Here is a 21,805-nt window from a genome sequence, read left to right as displayed (position 1 = left end):
TGGTATTTTCATGCAAATTCTTCTGCTAGTTGGGGTTTAGTCCAATTCTGCATCCTTTCCTTCAAGGCTCAGGGGTCCAAGATTATCTTCTGTGGTGTGTTAATTGGTTTCCCTTTTCTTTGTTGAAGAGGGTCTGTGCAATCCTTCTGCCTAGTCTGCCATCTTGCCCCGCCTCTATTGATTTTCTAATATTGAACCATCCCTCAATTCCTGGAATAAATCCCAGTTGGTCATGGTGTATGGCTCCTTTAATTGGATTCTGTTTGCTCATATTTTGTTAAGGATTTTTGCATCTGTATTCATAGGAGATATTGGCCTGTAGTTTTCTTTTCTGTGGTGTCTTTGTCTGGTTTAGGTATCAGGATTATGTTTGCTTCGTTGAATGAGTTAGAGAGTATTCCTTCCTTCCTTTTTTTTTTTTTTTTAAATGGGGTTCACTGTACTAGTTTTTCTATGTGAAATGTTTTATAATTAAAAAAAAAATTAAGAGCACAGCAGTCTGAGGCCATTTAGTATGAGGGAAGACGTCATTCATTCCCAGTGTCCCTAGAAGATATGGCTGCCTCAAAGCAGAGTAATTGTGTTTTCAATGATGTGCCAAGCCATTAAGACACAGTTAGATAAAATTCTGTGAATTTAATAAAATTAGGAATGATATATTTTAGATATAATATTAAAAAATGTTTAAGATCTTTAAAGAGTGAGTATGTCTTAGTTGAATATTTAAAGGACCTCATTTAATTAATACTTTAAATATTACATATTTACCTCCTAAAGGACACTAGTCCAACTCCTTAGGTCTTTTATTATTGCACTGATTTGAGAACTGATAGAACTCACATGGGACAGAAAGAATTTTCAGATAAGACATTTTTTCTGTGGAACTTAAGTGTCTTATTTATTTATTTTTAACATTTTATTGTGATTTAGGTGAAGCTTTACATAGCAAATTAGTTTTCTAGTCAGTAGTTTGTCACCAATTGTTCTGTGACATTGGTTGCAATCTATCTTTTGAAAGCATTTAAACAGTATTGTTCTCAATTCTTCTCTAAATGTTTGGTAGAATTCTCCAGTGAAGTCATCTCGTCCAGGAATTTTTTGTTTTTGGAAGGCTTTTGATAATTGATTTTATCTCTGCATTTGTTATAAGTCTATCGAGACTTTCTATTTCCTCTTGAGTCAGTTTGGGTAGGTTGTATGCTTTTAAGAATTTGTCCACTTCATCTGTTGTTGCTGTTGTTATGTGCCGTCAAGTCGCACCTGACACATAGCGACCCCTCCTTGGCTTTCTGAGGCAGTATCACTACAGAAGTAGATTGCCCAACCTTCCTTCTGAGGAGTGGGTGGTGGGTTTGAAGCACCAACCTTCTGGTTAGCAGTCAAGTGCCTTAGGCGCTACACTACCAGAGCTCCCACTTCATCTAGGTTATCGAATTTGTTGCCATTCATTTGTTCATAATGTTCTGTCATAATTATCTTTATATCCTTTGGGTCAGTTGTAATATCCCCTCTTTTGGTTTTTATTTAGTTTATTTTAATCTTTTCTCTGTCATTCTAGCTAAAGGGTTGTCAATTTTATCGATCTTTTCAAAGAACCAACTTCTGGTTTTATTGATTCTACTATTTTTCTATTTTCAATTTTATTCATTTATGCTGATCTTTGTTATTTCCTTTCTTCTGGTATATTTAGGTATAATTTGCTCTTCTCTTTCTAGTTTCTGGAGTTATTGAGTTAGGCTGTTACTTTGAGATCTTTCTTCTTTTTTTATGTAGGTATTTATTGCTGTAAGTTTCCTTCTGAGTACTGCCTTCCCTGCATCCCGTAAGTTTTGGTATGTTGTGCTTTCATTTACATTTGACACTAAGAAATTTGTAATTTCTCTTTTGATTTCTCCTTGACCTATTGGTAGTTTAATGCTGTGTTGTTTTATTTCCATATATTTGTGTATTTTCCAGAGGTTTTTTTTTTAAATGTTATTGATTTTTAGCTTCACTTTGTGTGCTCAAAGAAAATATTTTGTGTGATTTCAACCTTTTAAAAATTTTTGTGACCTAAAATGTGATCTATCCTGAAGAATGTTCCATGTCCACTGGAGTAGAATGCATAGTGTGCTGTTTTTAGGTAGAGTGTTTTAAATATATGTGTTAAGTCTAGTTGGTTTATAGTGTCATTCAGGTACTCTGTTTCCTTGTTTATTTTCTTTCTAGATGTTCTGTCCAATATTGAAATGGTATATGGAAATCTCTAACTAGTATTGCAGTATATCTCTTTCTCCATTCAATTCTATCAGCATTTGCTTTATATATATGTAGATTTTCCAGTGTTGGCTACTACCACTCATCGGTCAGATTGTCATACTGTACTGGCTTGTGTGTTGCTGTAAGGCTGGAGGTTATGCTACTGGTAAGTGCCAGCAGGGTCACCCATGGTAGATAGGTTTAGTGGAGCTTCCACCCTAAGACAGACTCGGAAGAAGGATAGGACCATCCACTTCTGAAAACATTAGCCACTGAAAACCTTATGAACCGCAGTGAAACATTGTCTAAAATATTAGTGGAAAAGTTTATGAATAACCCTATAACATTGTCTGGTATAGTGCTGGAAGATGAGTCCCTCAAGTTGGAGGGAACTCAAGATACAACTGGGGAAGAGCTGCCTCCTCAGAGTAGAGCCGCCTCCTCAGAGTAGAGCCGACTTTAATGATATGGATAGAGTAATGCTTTCAGGACCTCCATTTGCTGATGTGGCATGACTCAAAATGAGAAGAAACAGCTGCAAACATCCATTAATAATTGTGATGTGAAAGGTACAAAGTATGAATCTAGGAAAATTGGCAGTATGGATTACACTCCAACATAAAGAAAACAAAAATCCTCCCAACTGGACCAATAAACAACACCATAACAAATGGAGAAAAGATTGGAGTTGTCAGGGATTTCCTGTTGCTTAGATCCAAAATCAATGTCCATGAAAGCAGCAGTCAAGAAATCAGACGTTGTATTGCACTTGAAAAATCTTAAATCTTTACAACTTCCTTAAAGTGTCAAGGAGCAAAGATGGTATTTTGAAAACTAAGATGCACCTAACCCCAGCCCAGGTATTTTCAGTTACCACGTAAGCATATGAAAGCTGGACAATAAATAAGGAAGACTAAAGAAGAATTGATAACTTTGAATCATGATGTTGGTGAAGAATATTGAAAATACCATGGACAACCAGAAGAAGGAACAAATCTATCCTGGAAGAAGTGCAGCCAGAATGCTCCTCAGAAGTAAAAATGGCCAGACTTCATCTCACCTACTTCAGTCATGTTGTCAGAAGAGACCTGTGATAGTTGGAGCTGTGTGTCAACTTGGCTGGACCCCAGTTCTGTGTGGTTGTTCCCATGATAGGATCGGATGACTGTGTTCTGAGTGGCCAATCTGTTGAAGGGGAGTTTCCCTAGGGGTGTGGCCTGCTTTCAGGATATCCAGGGACATCCTGGGAAGAGAGACATTCTTCTGTGGATCGGGATTCTGTTGTGCTGCCTACAACTGTCCATGAGGGAGCAGTCCACCGTTCGGCCTGGAGATCTTGGATTTGTCATTCTTTGGAGTCAACAGCCGGTGTACTGCCTGCCAGCTTTGAGCTTCTCAGCCCCTGCGGGGAAAAGCCTCCAGCCTGACGTTTGCTCCAGGGACTTTGGACTTGCTGGCTTCTATACGTTTGTGAGCCATTTTCCTAAGATAAATTTTTCTCTCTCTTTATATATATCTATAAGCTTTGCTGGTTTTGTTTCTAAGAACCCAGTCTAACACAGGACCATTCCCTGGAGAAGCATATCATGCCTGGTAAAGTAGAAAGTCAGTGAAAAAGAGAAATACTGTCAATGAGATGGATTGACATGGTGACTGCAATGATGAGTTCAAGCCTAATTGGGATTGTGAGGATGGCGCAGGAACAGCAGTGTTTCGTTCTGTTGTACGTAGGGTCACTATGAGTTGGAGCCTACTCAATGGCACCTAACAACAACAACAATATTGGCTGCATATATATTTATGATTTTTAAATCATTTTCATTAATTGATCCTTTTATCACTATATGTTCTGGTTAATTAGTGCTGCTCTGACAAGAATATACCACAAATTGGATGGCCTTAACAAACAGGAGTTTATTCTTACAATTTGGAGGCTTTAAGTCCAAGTTCAAAGTGCCAGCCTCTAGTGGCTAGTGAAAACCCCTCAGCCTTGGGCTTCAGCTCTGCCTCCAGCTCCTGGCCCACTGGAGCTAGAGGCATTTCTTCACTTAGACAGCTGCTGGCTGCTGAGGTTGCCAAGCCCAAGGTTGGTAAGTAAAAAGGCACAGTCCTGATGTTACCAAACCACATGGCAGGCCATTCGTTCAAGTCCATTGTAAGTCCCTAGGTCGGCAGAGCATGGCAGGCTGCTGAACAACAACGTGGCTACATGCAGGGTTCAAGAGTGCCATAAGCTAGAGACCATTCCCTTTGGCTTCTGCTTATATACAGGAAGCAGACCACATCCCCTAAGGGAATCCCTAGATTCCACCATGGAGTTGATTACCAGTCTCATCATGGGGAATACTACATCCAGCTGCCCAGCCGCTCAACCAGGCCCAGCCAAGCTGACACACAAACTGAACTACCACAGTGACCACAACCTTGTCCCTTGGCAGCTCTACTACATACCTGGGAATTCTTACAGAACATACAAATATACTTGTTCAGTTGCAGTATTTCTTTTTTTTTAATTCCTCATTTTGTTCTTACATTGTTTTCCTTATTTCATTCAGCTCTTTTTCTATGTTTTCCCTTCTTTAATTAAGTTTAGTGTTCTGGTATTCTCCTTTTTTTTTTTTTTTTTTTCTTCATTCTTTGGTCATCCATAGATACGCTTTCACTCTCTTTGTCATGTTCATTTGGATAGGTGTTGTTTCTCTATCCTTTGTGTGTCTTATGATTTTATGTTGGGACATTGGAATTTTCAAGGATGTTAACTTTCTTACTTTTCCCCAGTAGTTGGTGTTTTTGCCCACACTACTTTCTCTAAGAAATTCTTAGGTGGTCAGAGCCTTCAGCCTTTGCTTATTTGTTTCCTCTCCCTCCCTGTGGTAACTCCTTCTTCCCTCCTGGTTTAATTGGCATTTAAAAGTTCCAGGATTCATTTTTCAACCCTCATTCTGTCCCTAACACACCAGAGAACACACTGTTGTCATTCTGTCGACCAACAGGGACCACTGCTTGGGCAAGATATTGTGTACTAATCGTTCTGCCCACCAGAGGCACAATCTCCTTTCTTTGGTTATTACTCTTTTTCCTTCTCTGTTTCTGCAATCATGTTTTTCGTTAGAAAAGCCACACCTAATACGCCCCCTTTGGGCCTGGGTATTGCCATCCAGTTTTGCCCACAGTGTCCTTCCCTGCTCTATGAGCGTTGCTGATATCAGAACTGACATTCAGTGGAAGCACAGGCAGACTTTCCTCCATTTCAGGAGGAGGAGGAGCTGACATTCTCCAGAAGGACCTCCAAGAGATCTGTCTTGTTGGTTTTAGAGCCCCACTGGCCCTGTGGTGGTTAGGAGAACAGTCTCCACTTAGGTGACCCACCTTCTGACTCCATTATAGGGAACCTTCTGTAGGAGTTTGTATCAGTCCAGCAGTTGACACTTACTGGTTGGGGGTGAGGTAGTCACACTCTGAATGGAACCCCCCGAGAGGTCTCCCTTGTTGCTATCAAAGCCCCCCATAATATATTGGCTGTGAGCGTAGCCTCCACTCAAGAACCTGCTTCCTAGCACACAGCAGCCTTGGTCAGCAGTCCGCAGTGCTGACTCTAAGGGGGAGCAGACAGACCCAAACTGATCCCCAGAGAAGTCTGAATTGTTGATTTCAGAAGCCTGAGCTTTGAGGTATACAAGGAAGCAGATAGAGTGTTGACTATGGAAACAGACTCCACTGTGGAGGCTTTCTGTAGCAGTTTGCAACAGCCTGTCAACCAACAATTATCAACTGGGGGAGAGGGTGTCATGCTCTGGTCAGACCCTCATGCAGTCTGCCTTGTTGCTGTCAGAGTCCCCCCGGTAGATTATTTACTGTGAATGCAGCCTCCACTCAAGATTCCTACTTCTACCATACACACAGCAGCCTCAGTCAGCAGTCCTCAGCACCAACTGGAAGTGGGGGCAGACTGACTTTAAATTAAACCCCAGGGAGGTTTGCCCTGTTGTTCAGAGGCCAGAGCTATGGGATGTTGTGGTAGTTAAGGTTGTATGTCAACTTGGCTGGGCCTGGTTTTGAGTGGCTGGGCAGCTGGATGTAGTTATTCCCCGTGATGAGACTAGTAATCAACTCCATGTCTATGGTGGAATCTACTGGAGCAGCTGAGTAGCTGCCTTAGGCAGGTGGTCTGCTTCCAGTATATAAGCTTTTGGCATGCTTGGGCTCTGAATTTGGCTGAGTCTTCATCTCAGTGGCCTGCCATGTTGCCTGCCGATTTGGGAATTATAAATGGACTTAAATAAGTTGGTCTACCATGCTGCTTGATTATTTTGGGGCTACCATTTTATTTGTTGACCTTGGGTTTGTCAGCCCCAGCAGCCACCAGCTGCCTGAGCTGAGAGATGCCTCCACCTTTAGTGGGCCAGGAGCAAGAGGCAGAGCTGAAGCTCAAGATTGAGGGGCTTTACCCAGCCCTTAGGGGTAGCACTTTGAGCTTGGACTTCCAGCCTCCTAAACTGTAAGAGAATAAAGTCCTGCTTGTTAAAGCCACCCATTTGTGGTATTTCCATTAAAGTGGCACAAGAGAATCAAAATAGATGTGCAAGGAGGCAGGTAGAGTGATGACTGACTATAGGAGCAGACTCTACTGCAGCTCGCCCTATCTATTTTGGATGTCAGAGCTCCCTGCCTGCTCTTGGCCTCTGCAATGAAGGAATATGAATTTTCTGGATCTGATCCATTCTTTAAGGCTCCCCAGAGCCGCCTCTGCCTTAACTCCTTCCCTGACTTCTCTAGTGGGCAGGTCCCTCTATCCTCTGAACAAACTTCTTATATCTGTGCCCTGGTTATTGTTGTTAGCTGTTATCAAGCTAGCCGCTGCTGCACAGTGGAATGAATGCTGTCCAGTCCTGCACTGTTCCTCATGTTTGGTTGCAGATCGAGCCACTGTGATCTGTAGGGTTTTCATTGGCTGATTTTTTTAAGTCATCAGGACTTTCTTCCTAATTTGCCTTAGTTTGGAAGCTCCACTGAAACTTGTGCAGCATCATAGCAACATGCAAGCCACCACCGACAGATGGGTGCTGGCTCAGCGTGAGGTGCATTGGTTGAGGCTTGAACTTGGGTCTCCTGAATGGAAGAAGAATTCCACCACTGAACCACCACTGCTTCAGGTGCCATCGTTGGGCCCCTGCTTTGTGCTTTCTCAATCATTAGATAGCTTTTCCCATGTGTGTCTGATCTGAGCCTGAGTCCCCCAAGAATCCTGTCTGTTCATCCTCACTCCCAGGCTAGCACAGGGCACACTGGAAGCCATGTTTAAGACATGATTGTGCTGGCCATCCATGGAAGGCTGAGCCTCTTTGAGTGGCCTATATATCAGGTTGGACTCAGAGCCCCACTCTCTATTTGTTCACATTGACACCAACTGGAGGCTGTGGAGAATGGTTGAATACCAAGGGCATGGGGTGGTTTGGACAAACACAGCACTCAGTGATGAGCTGCCCTGTGAAAAAGTAGTCTGTGGGACTGAACCCCTCAGTCCCAGCCAAATACTCTGTGTCTCTGGAATTTCATGGGTATCTTTACTCATAAAGCATCAGGCTCTGGCTGTGGGCAGTGGCCCTGTGTATGTGTTTGGAGAAGGGCAAGGGGTCTGACTTCATCTCTGCTGGTCTCAGTCCAGCTTGGCATTCTCTGGAGCCAGGAAGCATCCGAATGTGCTTCAGCAGTTCTGCTACAGTCTGTGATTACATGGTCTGATGGAATAAAGTCATCAGTGCTCAGATGAGCTATTTATAAAATCCTGCAACATTCCTCTGTGAGTCGTCTGTTCCCTGGCTCTGTCCAGCTCAGCATCAAGCTTGTAAAAAGATCTTCCTGAGGTTTTGGTACTGTTTCCAGATTGTGGATGTATGTGTGTGTGTATATAGGGGGCACACATGTGCACAAAAGAGGGGAGGAGGCAAAGAAAGAAAGAGACAGAGAGAGAGAGAGTGAGGGAGAGGTAGATACAGACAGAGGGAGATGAGAAACAGACATAGAAAGAGAGAGGCACAGAAAGAGAGGAGAGACGGAGACAGAAAGATAGAGACACAGAGAGAAAAAGACACAGAGGAAGATGTCGGAGAGAGAGAAAGAGAGGCAGGGATAGAAGGGAACTGAGGGAAATGCAGATACGGAGATGGGCGAAGACTTCCTTGTCTGCAGCACAGAGGCTTAAAGAGGCAGGGAGTGGGGAGAGAACTTCCTCCTCTCCCAAGATGTTCCCCCACTTGGAGCTGGTCACTCTGCTTAGAGTGGGGAGAGTTGCCAATTCTTCCTCCCTTTCCTTGTTCCCACCTCTTGGCATTCCCAGAGCATTCTTCCTCGCTGTGGTCTGCCGCACAGGTGTGCCCTGGGGCAGAGCAGAAACAATGCTGCTCTTTGTGGGCTCTGGCCTTGCTGCTACCTTATCAACCCCCCCCCCCCACATTCTGGCACCACAGGCAGGGGAGACTGGGCCTGCACACAAGCCTCCATGCCCTTCACTTTGGTTAAGGGTGTGGGAGGTGGGGCCATGGTGGAGGCCATGAGTGTGCTGGGCAGGAGATCCCCCACCCTGGGCCCAGAATGCACTTGGATGCCTCCAGGTAAATGATCCATACCTCAGAGAATTGCCTCATCCATTCTGTCTTCTGAGAGGAAGGGCCTCTAAAGAGGGGTTGGTTAAGCCAGGAGAAAGGTGAGGTCTGAAGAAGGGACATTTGTGGGCCTTTCCTTCAGGTATGAAGGAGATAAGCAGGGGAGTTTCTAAATACCACTCCAGAAACTGCCTCTTTAGCTATGAGACCAAAACTAAATGGTGCCTGGCTACCAATGCTGGATGTTTAGATCAAGGAGTCTGTAGAAGAATCCCAATGAGAAGGGGAAAATCCAGAATAGAATTTCAGATTCTCATGGACTCCAGACTTTCTGAGGCCATTAAGGCCGGATGACCCCCCTTGAAACTATTGCCCTGAGGAAATCTTTAACCTTGAACTGAAACTATTCCCCTGAAATCATCTTTGAGCTAAATAATAGTTTAGCCTAATTAGAAAAGAATGTCTGCATTAAGCATTATACTCTTTTAAAGGAGTATCTATATGTGATCAGATTGACAAAGCAACTCAGAAGGATAAATGCACAGCAGAACAAAACACTGCCCGGTCCCACGCCAGCTCCACAATCCCTGCTATACTTGAGCCCATCACCGCAGCCATTGTGTCAATCCATCTCATTGAGGGCCTTTCCTTCTTTCATGCACCTTACCAGGCATGACATCCTTCTCCAGGAAATGGTCCCTTCTAACAACATGACCAAAGTAGGTGAGACAAAGTCTGGCCATTCTCACTTCCAAGGAACATTCTGTCTGCACTTCCTCGGGGACATATTTGTTAGTTCTTTTAGCAGTCTGTGGTACCTTCAGCATTCTTCACCAGCACCACATCTCAAAAGCATCAATTCTTCTTTGGTCTTCCTTATTCATTGTCCATCTCTCACATGCATATGAGGCAATTGAAATTATCATGGCTTGTGTCAGTTGCACTTTAGTCCTCAAGGAGATGTCTTTGATGCTCAGCACTTGAAAGAGGTCCTTTGCAGCTGACTTGCCCAGTGCTATACGTCATCTGATGTCCTGACTGCTGTTTCCATTGGCGTCAGTTGTAGAACCAAGCAATGTGAAGTCTTTGACAACTTCAATCTTTTCTCCATTTATCGTGATGCTGCTTATAGGTCCAGTTGTGAGGATTTTTGTTTTCTTTATATTGAGATGTAATCCATACTGCAGACTGTATTTTTCAATCTTCATCAGTAAGCGTTTCAAGTAATCCTCACTTTCAGCGAGCAAAGTTGTGTCATCAGCATATCGCAGGTTGTTGATGAGCCTTCCTCCAATCCTGATGCCATATTCTTCTTCATATAGTCCAGCTTCTTGGAATATTTGCTCAGCATATAGATTGAATAAGTATGGTGAAAGGCTACAACCTTGACATACTTCCTTCTTGATTTTAAACGATGCAGTGTCCCCTTGTTCTGTTCGAATGACAGCCTCCTGGTCTATGTACAGGTTCCCCATGAGTACAATTAAGTGTTCTGGTATTCCCATTCTTCTCAATGTTATCCACAATTTGTTATGATCCACACAATCAAATACTTTTACATAGTCAGTAAAACACAAGTAAACATCTTTCTGGTATTCTTTGCTTTGAGCCAAGATCCATCTGATATCAGCAATGATATTCCTTCTTCTACATCTTCTGAATCCAGCCTGCACCTCTGGAAGTTCTCTGTCAATATACTGCTGCAACTGTGTTTGAATTATCTTTAGTAAGATTTTACTTGCATGCAATATTAATGCTATTGTTCGATAATTTCCACATTCTGTGGGATCACCTTTCTTTGGAATGGGTACAAATATGGCTCTCTTCCAGTCAGTTGGCCAGGTAGCTGTCTTCCAGATTTTTTGGCATAACCGAGTGAGTGCCTCCAGTGGGACATCCGTTTGTTGAAACATCTCAGTGAGTATTCCATCAATTCCTGGAGCCTTGTTCTTCACCAATTCCTTCAGTGCAGCTTCGACTTCTTCCTTCAGTATCATTGGTTCTTGAACATATGCCACTTCCTGAAATGGATGAGGATCGGCCAGTTCTTTTTGGTACAGTGACTCTGTGTATTCCTTCCATCTTCTTTTGATGCTTCCTGCATCATTCAACATTTTGCCCATAGAATCTTTCAATATTGCAACTCAAGGCTTAAATTTTTTTCCTCATTTCTTTCAGCTTGAGAAATGCCAAGTGTGCTTTTCCCCTTTGGTTTTCTAACTCCAGGTCTTTGCACATTTTGGTAATTCTTTAATCCCCTGGTTCTCTAAGCAAGGCCAAGTGGCTGCGTCCCCCTCCACAAAGCACGCCTGCCCCAGCTGTCCCCCTACATCTGATTTACAATCAGGAAAGCAACCTTCTCATCAGGGACTTGAACCCTTCCCTGTGCTGGGCCTTCTGGCTGAGCCATGGCACCTGCTGGATGGGGGAATGCCACTGACCCAACAGCTCTGTGTGGGAGCCACACCCCAATCTGAGCATTTAGCCTGCTGATGGACTTGTACCGATTTCCACTAGGCCACCTTTTTTTTTTACTCCCCTCCCCTTGCCTGGCTGTACCCGCTGTCTCCTCTCTTGACTTCACCTCCTTCCTGCCAATGGAGCCCTTGAGAGAGCTGAGAAATATTTATCAACGTGGGCCCTGCCACTGATGAGCTGTGTCATTAGACACCTCACTTTACCCCTCTGGGCCTCAGTTACCTCACTTGTAAGCCTGGTCATTACCCCATCTTTCCAGCCAAGTGTTTTAGTCTCTCATACCATGGAAGTGAACCTATGAAATGTGCACTCTTTTCCTCTGAACCACCTGATTTGGGATGTTGTCTATAGGCCATTCCAACTTGGGTAGACTAGCCATCCCCACCTCTCTAGATGAGGCATGGCCAGAGGGAAGTGATAGCCTTCCTGGCTCATGATGGTGCCCTTGTCTCCAGCCAAACCAAACCAAATGCGCTGGCGTTGAGTTGGATCTGACTCATAGCAACCCCTCCTTGGGTTTCCGAGGTGGTATCACTACAGAACTAGATTGCCCAACCTTCCTTCCGAGGAGTGGCTGGTAGGTTTGAACCGCCAGCCTTCTGGTTAGCAGTCAAATGCCTTAGGCACTACACTACCAGAGCTCTCTTTGTCTCCAAACTCTAATTTTTCAGGACATACCCTCCTCTATAATAATAAACATCCTTGTGCAACTGGCAGGACAGGTATTACCTATATTTTACAAATTGGCAAAAGGAGGCCCAGGGAAGTCAAATCTTTCCCCAGAGATCCATAGTCCAGGTGATGAATGCAAATTAGCAGAAAGAACACCAGAGTGGGGCAAGTTGATCTAACCTTGAGGAGGTCACTAAATTCCCTGGGCCCCAATTTCCTATCTGTGAAGTGGCACTAATAATTACTGCAGGGTCACATAAAATAATGTAGGTGAAAGCAGTCTGGTGGTGCAGTGCCTAAGGCATTTGACTGCTAACCAGAATGTTGGCAGTTCAAACCCACCAGCAGCTCCATGAAAGGAAGATGGGACAATCTACTTCCATAAAGATTTACCGCCTCTGAAACCCAGTGGAGTTGCTCTTAGTCGGAAGCGACTCAATGGCAGTGAGTTTGGTTTAGTTTTTGATAGCACTTGTTAGCTGTCACCATCGGTGGCTGTGCTGACAGTGGGTGTGTACTCATGGTGTACTTTCAGGAAATAACCACCATCCCCTCACTTCTCTCCTGTACTGCTCTTGCCTCCAGGCTAAGCAGTATTCCAGGTTCCATCTCTCGGTGGTAGTGTGTGGAAAGTTGGCTGGGCCCCTAAACCCCTTTGGTTCTTTCCCTGCAGACTGTAAGTTCACCTGCCACCCTGAGTGCCGCAACCTGATCCAGCTGGACTGCAGTCAGCAGGAAGGCCCAGCCCAGGACAGACCTTCTCCGGAGAGTACCCTCACCCCCATCTTCCACCAGGTAGGCAGCAAAGCTCTCAGGCTGGGCTGGGAATAGCCTCTGCAAGTGTGCTGAGCCCCACTGTCTCTCTTAGGAGCTCTGGTGAGCAGGAGGTGGCATGGGTTCTATGGCTGCTGGATGTTGGGGCCCCCTGTGGCCAGGTGGGATTCAAGATACACACCTTTTCATAGGACTGGAAGGCAAATCAGAGGTAGTGACATGAAGTCTGTAAATGTTCAGAAGTACCCTGCATTCTCCGCCAAGGCAGAGTGTGCTTTAGCCTAGGGCCTTGAACCGGAGTGGTGGTGTAGGTGAGAGAGGTCCCAGAAAAGACTACCTGAAGGTTCTGTGGGGCTACAGCCTGGCACTTGACAGGAATTAACCCTGGGACTGTGGGGACCATGGGACTGAGGCCTCTGAAGCACATTGTCCTGCTTGCCAGTCAGCCGCCAGGCCAGATCAGCCTTCAGAGGGGCTGGCGAACGCTTTCCCTGTTTTAAAGGACCAGGAAATTGATGCCCAAAGCAGCTCTTGGTATTGGGTTTTGCCAAGGCAATTGACCATGATGTATCTGAAATTTGATGCCTAGGATTTGGAATGGAGACAGAAATATGCATTTACTGATTCCTACATAGGAGCTCTGGTAGCATAGTGCCTAAGGCACTTAACAGCTAACCAGAAGGCTGGCGGTTCAAACCCACCAGCCACTCCTCAGAAGGAAGGTTGGGCAATCCTACTTCAGTAGTGATACTGCCTCGGAAACCCAAGGAGGGGTCGCTATGAGTCGGGGCCAACTCGACGACATATAACAACAACAACATTGGATAAATTTTTTTTTTTTTTCAGCTATATGCCAGACATATAGTGGTAGGGGATGGATAATAAATGATACATCAGAGGTCTTGTCCTCAGAGATCTTTATTCTGGCTAGGAAGTCAGAATATAACCAACCAGTCTATACTGTGATGCCAAGTTGCGATAAACACATGAACCAGGCATTCTGGTTATGTGAGTGAGTGTTTCTGCATGGAGAAATAAGGAAGGCTTCCCAGAGGAGGTGATGTATGCACCAGGCCTTAATATGTGAGCCAAAGGTTGCCAGTCAAAGAAGTAAGGAATGTCCTATGACATCATTCATTTACTCATTTAACAAATATATTGAGTAACCATGTGCCAGGCTCAGGAATGCTTGGGGCTTAGTGATGAAAGGAACAGACATGGGACCTGGCCCTTCCTGTGCTTACAGTAGGAGAGCGAGACTTTAAACAAAGAAACACCATGTTTATGAGGGAAAATTCCAGGGTGTTGTGAGAGACAATAACGAGGCCCCTGGATGTTGGATGACTGATTATTTCCTGAATGGGATCGAGCCCCAGGTCCTCAGAGTAGCCATTCAAGGCTTTTTCTGACCTTTATCAAAGATACTCAAATTCTTGACCTGCCTATGGGTGTTGTCAGCCCCCATGCCCTTTTTCCTCTGCAGGAAACCACTACTGGAAAGCAGGTATGATGCAAGCTCTTATAAGGATGTCAACTTGGTTTTAAAACTCATTATTTTAAAATATCTGTACATCTTCCTCAGACTTTAGAATGGGAATTGGCTTGGGTGCCACCTGAGCTAACCAGGCCTCTTGGGAAGACCTAGCTTTCGAACCTGTCCATCCAGGGTGAGGGGTAGGGAAAGGAGGGAAGACAAATCTGACCCCATGTAACCAATGACTGGTATAGATTTCTGCTAACAGTTTCCTTAGAAGATAGAGCAAGGAGGTCCCATAGAGCACCATACAGCAAAACTTCCTGAAAATCTTATTTAAACAACTCTTTTTATTTCCTCAACTTTCTTTTCCCTTGGGGAGCCAAGTCTCTCTCTTCATTCTGTATTCCTTAACCCTATCTACCCTGTCCTGGAGCCCTGTTCCCCCCATTTTCCCTGCATCTTCCCTTGGGCTCTCTCTCTCTGTCGGTCTCTGTTTGTCTGTCTCTCTCTGTTCCTTCTTCTAGAACAGCAAGTCTCAACTAGAGGTGATTTTGTCTCCAAGGGGACATTTGGCAATACAATATCTGGAGATACTTTTGTTTTTTCACAACTGGAAGAATGCTCCAAGCATTTAATGGGGCAAACCAAAACCAAACTCACTGCCTTCGAGTCAATTCCAACTCATAGTGACCTCCACTGGGTTTCTGAGGCGGTAAATCTTTACGGATGTAGATTGCCCTATTTTCCTTCTGTGGAGTGGCTGGTGGGTTTGAACCACCAACCTTCTGATTAGCAGTCAAATGCCTTAGGCACTACACCACCAGAGCTCTCTTTATCCAGTAGGTAGAGGCCAAGAATGCTGCTAAACATCCCACAATACAAAGGACAGTCCCCCACAACAAAGACTCAAAATATCAGTCATGTCAAGACTGGGATCCTGCTGTTCTAGATCAGTTTAGCCAGCTCCCAAGTGTAGTGGGGAAAAGGCCCCAGGTTCAGGGCCTGAGCTCTGTTATAGACAGTGTCTGACACTCAGAATGTGAGCAGTGAAGAGGTATGTTATGGATAGAATAGCTGGGAAAAAAAAAAAAAAAAAAACAAACTCTCTGCCGTCGAGTCGGATCCGACTCATAGTGATCACTCCTTTGGTTTCTGAGGCGGTATCACTACGGAAGTAGATTGCCCAACCTTCATTTCGAGGAGTGGCTGGTAGGGTTGAACCACTAGCCTTCTGGTTAGCAGTCAAATGCCTTAGGCACTACGCCACCAGATACAGCCCCCCCAAAAGATATCCCACTTCCATAGTGATACTGCCTCGGAAACCCAAGGAGGGGTCGCTATGAGTCAGGGCCGACTCAGTGGCACATAACAACAACAGCAACAGCACCTATGAACATGACCTTGTTTGGAAATAGAGTCTTTAATGTTATTGGGTAACAAGAGGTCATACTCGAGTAGAACCAGATGCTGTTGAGTTGATTGCAAACCATGACAACCCCATGTGTATCAGAGTAGAACTGGACTCAATGGGCTTTTCAAGGACTGTGGTCTTTCAGAAGTAGATTGCCAGGCCTTTCTTCTGAGGACCTCTGAACCTTGACCTCAGCTGAGCACGTCAACCATTTGTACCACCCAGAGACTTTCTACAGGAATACAGTGAGTCTTAATCCAACATGCATGGTGTCCTTATGAAAAGAGAAGAGACACAGAGACAGAGATACAGAGGGAAGATGGCCCTGTGAAGAGGTAGACAGAGAGACAATTGTTTTGATCTATCAGTCTGTGGTCTTTTGTGACAGCAGCCCTGGGAAACTAACACAAGGTGCTTTCAAATTTGAGTGTTTGAAAGCTGCATGGCCCCCTTGGCACTGCTGGGGAGAAGAGTTGACATTGGAACCCCTGGCAGGCTTTATCAGGGCTAGGGCTAGAGCAGAACCCCCACTGACATACCACAGAGGAAGAAGCCTCAATCCCGCGTGGGTGCTGAGCAGCCCACAGTTAGCAAAAAGCCCAAGGCGGTTTGCTCAGGAGGCTGGCTGGGCCAGCTGCTGTGTTTGCCTTGGACGGGCCTGGCTGCGTGCTTCAGCAGAACTCGGCTGACCCAGCATTCTGTCAATAAAACCTGGGCCCCGTTCCAGCACTCTCCTTTTTCTAAAAAGCTTGTTGGTGCTGATTTCTGTGTTGGCTTGATTTTCTTCTAAATACTGGCATGGACCTTTGTTTCACCTTGACATCATCAACTAGGCAGAACTAACCTAATATAAGAGTGCCATTTTCTTGGGGGGTTATGGAAGAGATCAGGATTGGAGCTCAGCTAGTTTGGAGGCATGTGGCTATCAGGAGGTTTCTTAGTTTCCTAGTGCAGCGGTAACAAAAATATCACAGGTAGGTAGCTTTAAGAGCCAAAATTCATTTTCTCGTAGTTCTGGAGGCGAGTCTCATAGAGACCCCTCTTTGGGTTTCCGATGCAGTATCACTATGGAAGTAGATTGCCCCATCTTCCTTCTGAGGAGTGGCTGGTGGGTTTGAACCACCAGCCTCTTGGTTAGCAGTCAAGAGCCTTAGGCACTACACTACCAGAGTTCTAGAGGTTAGAAGTCTAAACCAGAGTATTGACTCTAGGAGAGGCCCCTCCTTGTTGGTAGCCTGGGGCGTTCCTTAGCATTCCTTTGCTTATCGATGGCTCCTCACATGATCCCTTCCGTGTGTGTGTGTGTGTGTGTGTGTGTGTGTGTGTGTCCATCTATTCAGGCCTTTCTATAAAACAGCATTCAGAAGGTATTAGATTAGGACCCACCCGACTCCAGTCCAAAAAAACCAAACCAAACTCAATGCCATCAAGTTGATTCGACTCATAACCCCCCCTCCTTGGGTTTCTGAGATGGTATCTCTACAGAAGTAGATTACCCAGTCTTCTTTCTGAGGAGTGGCTGGTGGATTTGAACCATCAGCCTTCTGGTTAGCAGTCAGATGCCTTATGTACTATGCCACCGAGCTCCTCTGACTCCAGTATGACCTCATTAACATACCAAACAAAAACTTATATTTCCAAAACCAAAAAACCAAACCTCCTGTCAGTGAGTTGACTCCGATTCCTAGCGACCCTATAGGATAGAGCAAACTGCCCCAGAGGGTTTCCCAGACTATAAATCTTTAAGGAAGCAGTCTGCTTCATCTTTCTCCCACAGAGATTTGAAACACTGACCTTTTGGTTATCAGCAGAAGGCCTCATTAGGGTCTTATTTACAGGAACAGGAGTTAGGACTTCAACAGAGCTTTTTTGGGAACAAAATGTAATCCATTACAGGAGGTCTCAGATTGGTGGCCTTTCTCCTCTCTGCTCTTTAAGGAAAAGAAAATCTCCCATTAGAGGGATCCACTGTTTGCTACCCACCAGCCACTCCTCAGAAGGAAGGTTGGGCAATCTACTTCTGTAGTGATACCACCTCGGAAACACAAAGAGGTGTCACTATGAGTCGGGTCCAACTTGATGGCACATAACAGCAACAACAACTATTTGCTGACATTTAAAATATTTTCTTCCTGTGTTTTCATACATTTTTCAAAAACCTGGTTGAGATCACCCTGGAGGTAAATATTTGGCCTCAGCCTTTTAAAAGCAGTATCAAGGTTCGGACTGTGTTCCCTCTACCAGGCAGAGGACAGCAGAGGGGGAGGAAGCAGGGCAGCTGGTGAAGGGGCAGGCGTGCCCTCAGATCCCCCAGCTGCCAATCCACCAGGCCCTATGGGCTGTGCCTGTCTCTGGAAGCTGCAGAAACAGAAGGGCAGATGGCAGTTGCCTGTGCTTTACCATAGAACTAGTGGTTACGGATTCTCTCCTTGGAGGTCTCCCGGGGCTGTGATGCCTGACTCTCCCTTAGACACTCACTGTGAGATCCAGCAAATCTGCAAGTTTGCTTCGGTTCCTTCTTCGTCAAGCCTACTTCCTAGAGAACATCTTTGTTACTGGTTGAAGACCACAACAAGTTGCCAAAATAGCTACTTTATTTTTCCCTCTGTTTGGGAGCAGGGCTCAAATAATTTACACTTAGGTGCTCTTACACTCGCCCCTGTCATGTCACCCTTTGATGAAAAGGCCCTCACTGGCTCCCCAGCATCCTCACAGTGAGTTGAAACCTCTGGTGGTTTGCTCTAATCCCTTTATTGCCTAAGGGGAAGCAGACCCCCTGGGGGACATCCTTGCCCACAGCTGTTGATTCTCACCATAAACCGGCTGTGGCCCAGGGGGATCCTGGGAGTTCTGCCCCTCAGGCCATTTGCTACCACTTTTCTCAGACATGGAATATACCAGTTAGAAGAGAGAAACATAGCACTTCCTTTTCCACTCAAACTGCTTATAGCCAGTGCTTGAATATTCTTGCATCTGGCAGTCTGACAGGCTGGATTCCTTCCCCCTCCTCCTACCCATGGAGCAGCAGCCTCGGAAACCAGTCTTCCAGGCTTGGGCTGCCAAGTCCAACCCCTCCCTCCTCACAGCAGGCCCTTGACACACTTAAAATTCTTGCCATATCCACGTTTCACCTGTGCTATTATTTGCTTAATATTTCTTTATAAATAGACTCATTTTATTAAACTTGCATAAAGTTATGTTAAAGGAAGTAAAAAATGTCCCTGAATCACTGGCTTGTTGTTCTTAAGAGTTTTTCCTCTAACACATATTAAATTGATACTTAATCTTGAATTTTTTTTTTAATGTGTCTAAGGGCTGCCTCAAATTCATTCCACATACATGTATTGAGCCAGAGACTGTTCTATAATCATTTCAGATGCCATTCACGGAGGCTGCTCTTTGGCCATTGGGTGCCTGCACTACCAAGGCATTGGGTCCGAGGGGGCAATGTGGAGCAGTGAAGGAAATTGCAGCCATTCAAACTGATACTAAAGCATTTGACTGCTAACCAGAAGGTTTGTGGTTCAAACCCACCAGCTGCTCCATGGAAGGAAGGGGCAATCTACTTTCATAAAGATTTCCATAAAGATGTCTCTTTGAAGACTAAGGTGCACCTAACCCAAGCCATGATATTTTCAATAGCCTCATATGCATGGGTGAGCTGGGCAATGAATAACGAAGACCAAAGAAGAGTTGGTGCTTTTGAGTTGTGGTGCTGGCGAAGAATGCTGAAAGTACCATGGACTGCCAGAAGAACTTATAAATCTGTCCTGGAAGTGCTACCGGAATGCTCATTGGAAGCAAGAATTGCCAGACTTTGTCTCACCTACTTTGGTCATGTTGTCAGAGGGGACCAATCCCTGGAGAAGGATATCATGCTTGATAAAGTAGAGGGTCAGTGAAGAAGGAGAAGCCCCTCAATGAGATGGATCAACACAGTGGCTGCAACAATGGGCTCAGGTATAGCAAGGGTTGTGAGGATGGCTCAGGACTGGGCAGTGTTTTGTTCTGTTGTACATAAGGTCACTCTGAGTCGGAGCCAACTCTGAGGCATCTAACAACAACAACAACAACAACAAAGACTTACTGCCTTGGAAACCTAATTTGGGTCACTATGAGTTGGAATCAACTCAAGGGCAGTGAGCTTGGTTTGGTTTGGAAACTGAAGACACTCTTCCCAAGGAGAGATGAAGCTGTATGTGTTGGTGGTGGTGGTGGTGGTTGCTGTTAAGTAGACTCTGACTCTTGGCAACCTCAACTCATGGTGCCCTCATGTGTGCAGAGTCCAGCTGCTTCATAAGGTTTTCAAGGCTGTGACCTTTTGGAAGCAGATTGCCAGGCTTGTCTTCTGAGGCACCTCTGGGTGGATTCTGTGCTCTTTGAATAACGAGAATGCTTTCATGTGTTTCTACTGTAATATTTTTTAAAAGATAGTATTTTCTTAAAGAAAAGAAAGACCGCTGGCCTGGGTAACAGAAAAGGTAAATTCTAATCCAGCCTGCATAGATCACATACTTGGTATATGACCCAGGATAAGCCTCCTGGTCTCTCTAAGCTTTGAGTTTCTCATATGAGAAATGGGATCATGTGATGGAAATTGTAATGCTGAAATGTGTTGTTCTTGAGAGCATGTACAGGTGAAAGCTAAGGACAACTGGGTAGCAGGACAGGGCTGTCTCTGGCATCTCCAGCAGCCTTACTGGATTTTTTTTTTTTTTTAAATCATGTCACCCTTTGATGAGAACCCTCAATGGCTCCCTATTGTCCTCAAAATGAAATCTAAATCTGGATTACTACATGAAACCCTTCATGGTCTGGTTCTGCCAAGTCTACAGGATACCAGAAGGTTGGGTTACTGTATTGGATATTAAATCAAGACACTATGACTTTGTGGTTTGGGTGGGCACTTTTAGCTGCAAGACTTACTATAATCCACTTCTCTCACACTGCTGTTGAGTCAAATCTGACTCATAGTTGACCCCTCCTTGGTTTTCCATGGCAGTATCTCTACAGAAGTAGATTGCCAAACCTTCCTTTCAAGGAGCACCTGGTGGGTTTGAACCGCCATCCTTCTGGTTAGCAGTCAGATGCCTTAGCCACTATGCTACCTGAGCTCCCATGATCAGCGTATAACACTGGAAAATGAAGAGGTTGGCTGAAGTTGTTGCTCCACTCTCTAGATGAAAACCCTAAACTCCATCCTCCCTTCACCACCTGCTGGTGTTTCATCCCTGGAGCCTCCTGCTGCCTTTCTACCTACATCTGCTGCATCCCATACTCAAATATACATACAAATACACATCCCAGTACTGTCATTAGCAGGGCCTTAGCAGGGCCTCTGCTGGAATCATCTCCCTGAGCCCTTACAGTGGCTGAGGGAGGTGACTCAGCTGGCATGGAGTTCTGAGTTTCCTGGCTCACGGCCCTGAGCTCCTTCCCACAGTCGCACCACTGTCTCCCTACCCAGGGGCTCTGCTTTTCCAGAACCTTCAGAGGAAGAATCAATTGCCTGTGGCTAGCTCTGCCCCAGCCCTCAGAATGGCCATATGTTGAACCAAGAACTTCCACACGGGGGTGCCAGAGAGGCAAGAAAGGGTGCACCTGAAAGGGCCTGGGCTGCCAGGAAGGTTTGTTCCTTTTGAGAGAGACCCTGGGCTCCCTAACAAATGCTCCCGAGAGATACTTGCACACCTCACAGGCAATGCAAGGTCCTGGTTCTCTTCTGAAATGTTTGATAAATGGTTTTCAAATTAAACTGTGATTTGTAATAACCGTAGCTAACATTTACTGGAGCTTACCAGGTGTTCTCTCTACTTGCTTTGTTGATTAGTGAAGAGAGAGATATTGAAATACTGTGGATTTGCCTGTTTTCCTTATAGCATTATCTTCATGTATTTTGGAGTTCCATTATGAGGTGCATAAACATTTGGGATTATTATGTCCTCTTGATTAGTTGGCCCTTTTATCATTATGAAACTACCTCGTTTATCCTGGCAATATTCTTGCTCTGGAATCTCCTTTGTGTGCTATTAGGGCAGTTACTCCAACTTTCTTTCTTTTTTTTTTTTTTATTAGGATTTGGGTGAAGATTTACAGAGTAAATTCACTTTTCATACAGCAGTTCACATATACTTTGTCTCATGTCATTGACCA

The 21,805-nt window shown here is 44.9% G+C and overlaps 1 protein-coding gene across 1 annotated transcript in view; it reads left to right on the top strand.

The window, feature by feature from the left end:
• Positions 1–21,805, top strand: part of RASSF5 (Ras association domain family member 5) — a 128,127-nt gene that overhangs the window by 45,579 nt on the left and 60,743 nt on the right. The window contains exon 4 of the mRNA XM_007953249.2: positions 12,664–12,785. Coding sequence (XP_007951440.2) covers positions 12,664–12,785 — 122 coding nt within the window. The remainder of the gene's footprint in view (positions 1–12,663; positions 12,786–21,805) is intronic.

This window comes from Orycteropus afer, unplaced genomic scaffold (genome assembly GCF_000298275.1).
Source record: "Orycteropus afer afer isolate SDZICR_OR568_19922 unplaced genomic scaffold, OryAfe1.0 scaffold00013, whole genome shotgun sequence".
Classification (NCBI taxonomy): domain Eukaryota; kingdom Metazoa; phylum Chordata; class Mammalia; order Tubulidentata; family Orycteropodidae; genus Orycteropus; species Orycteropus afer.
This window is presented reverse-complemented; position numbering and strand designations above follow the sequence as displayed.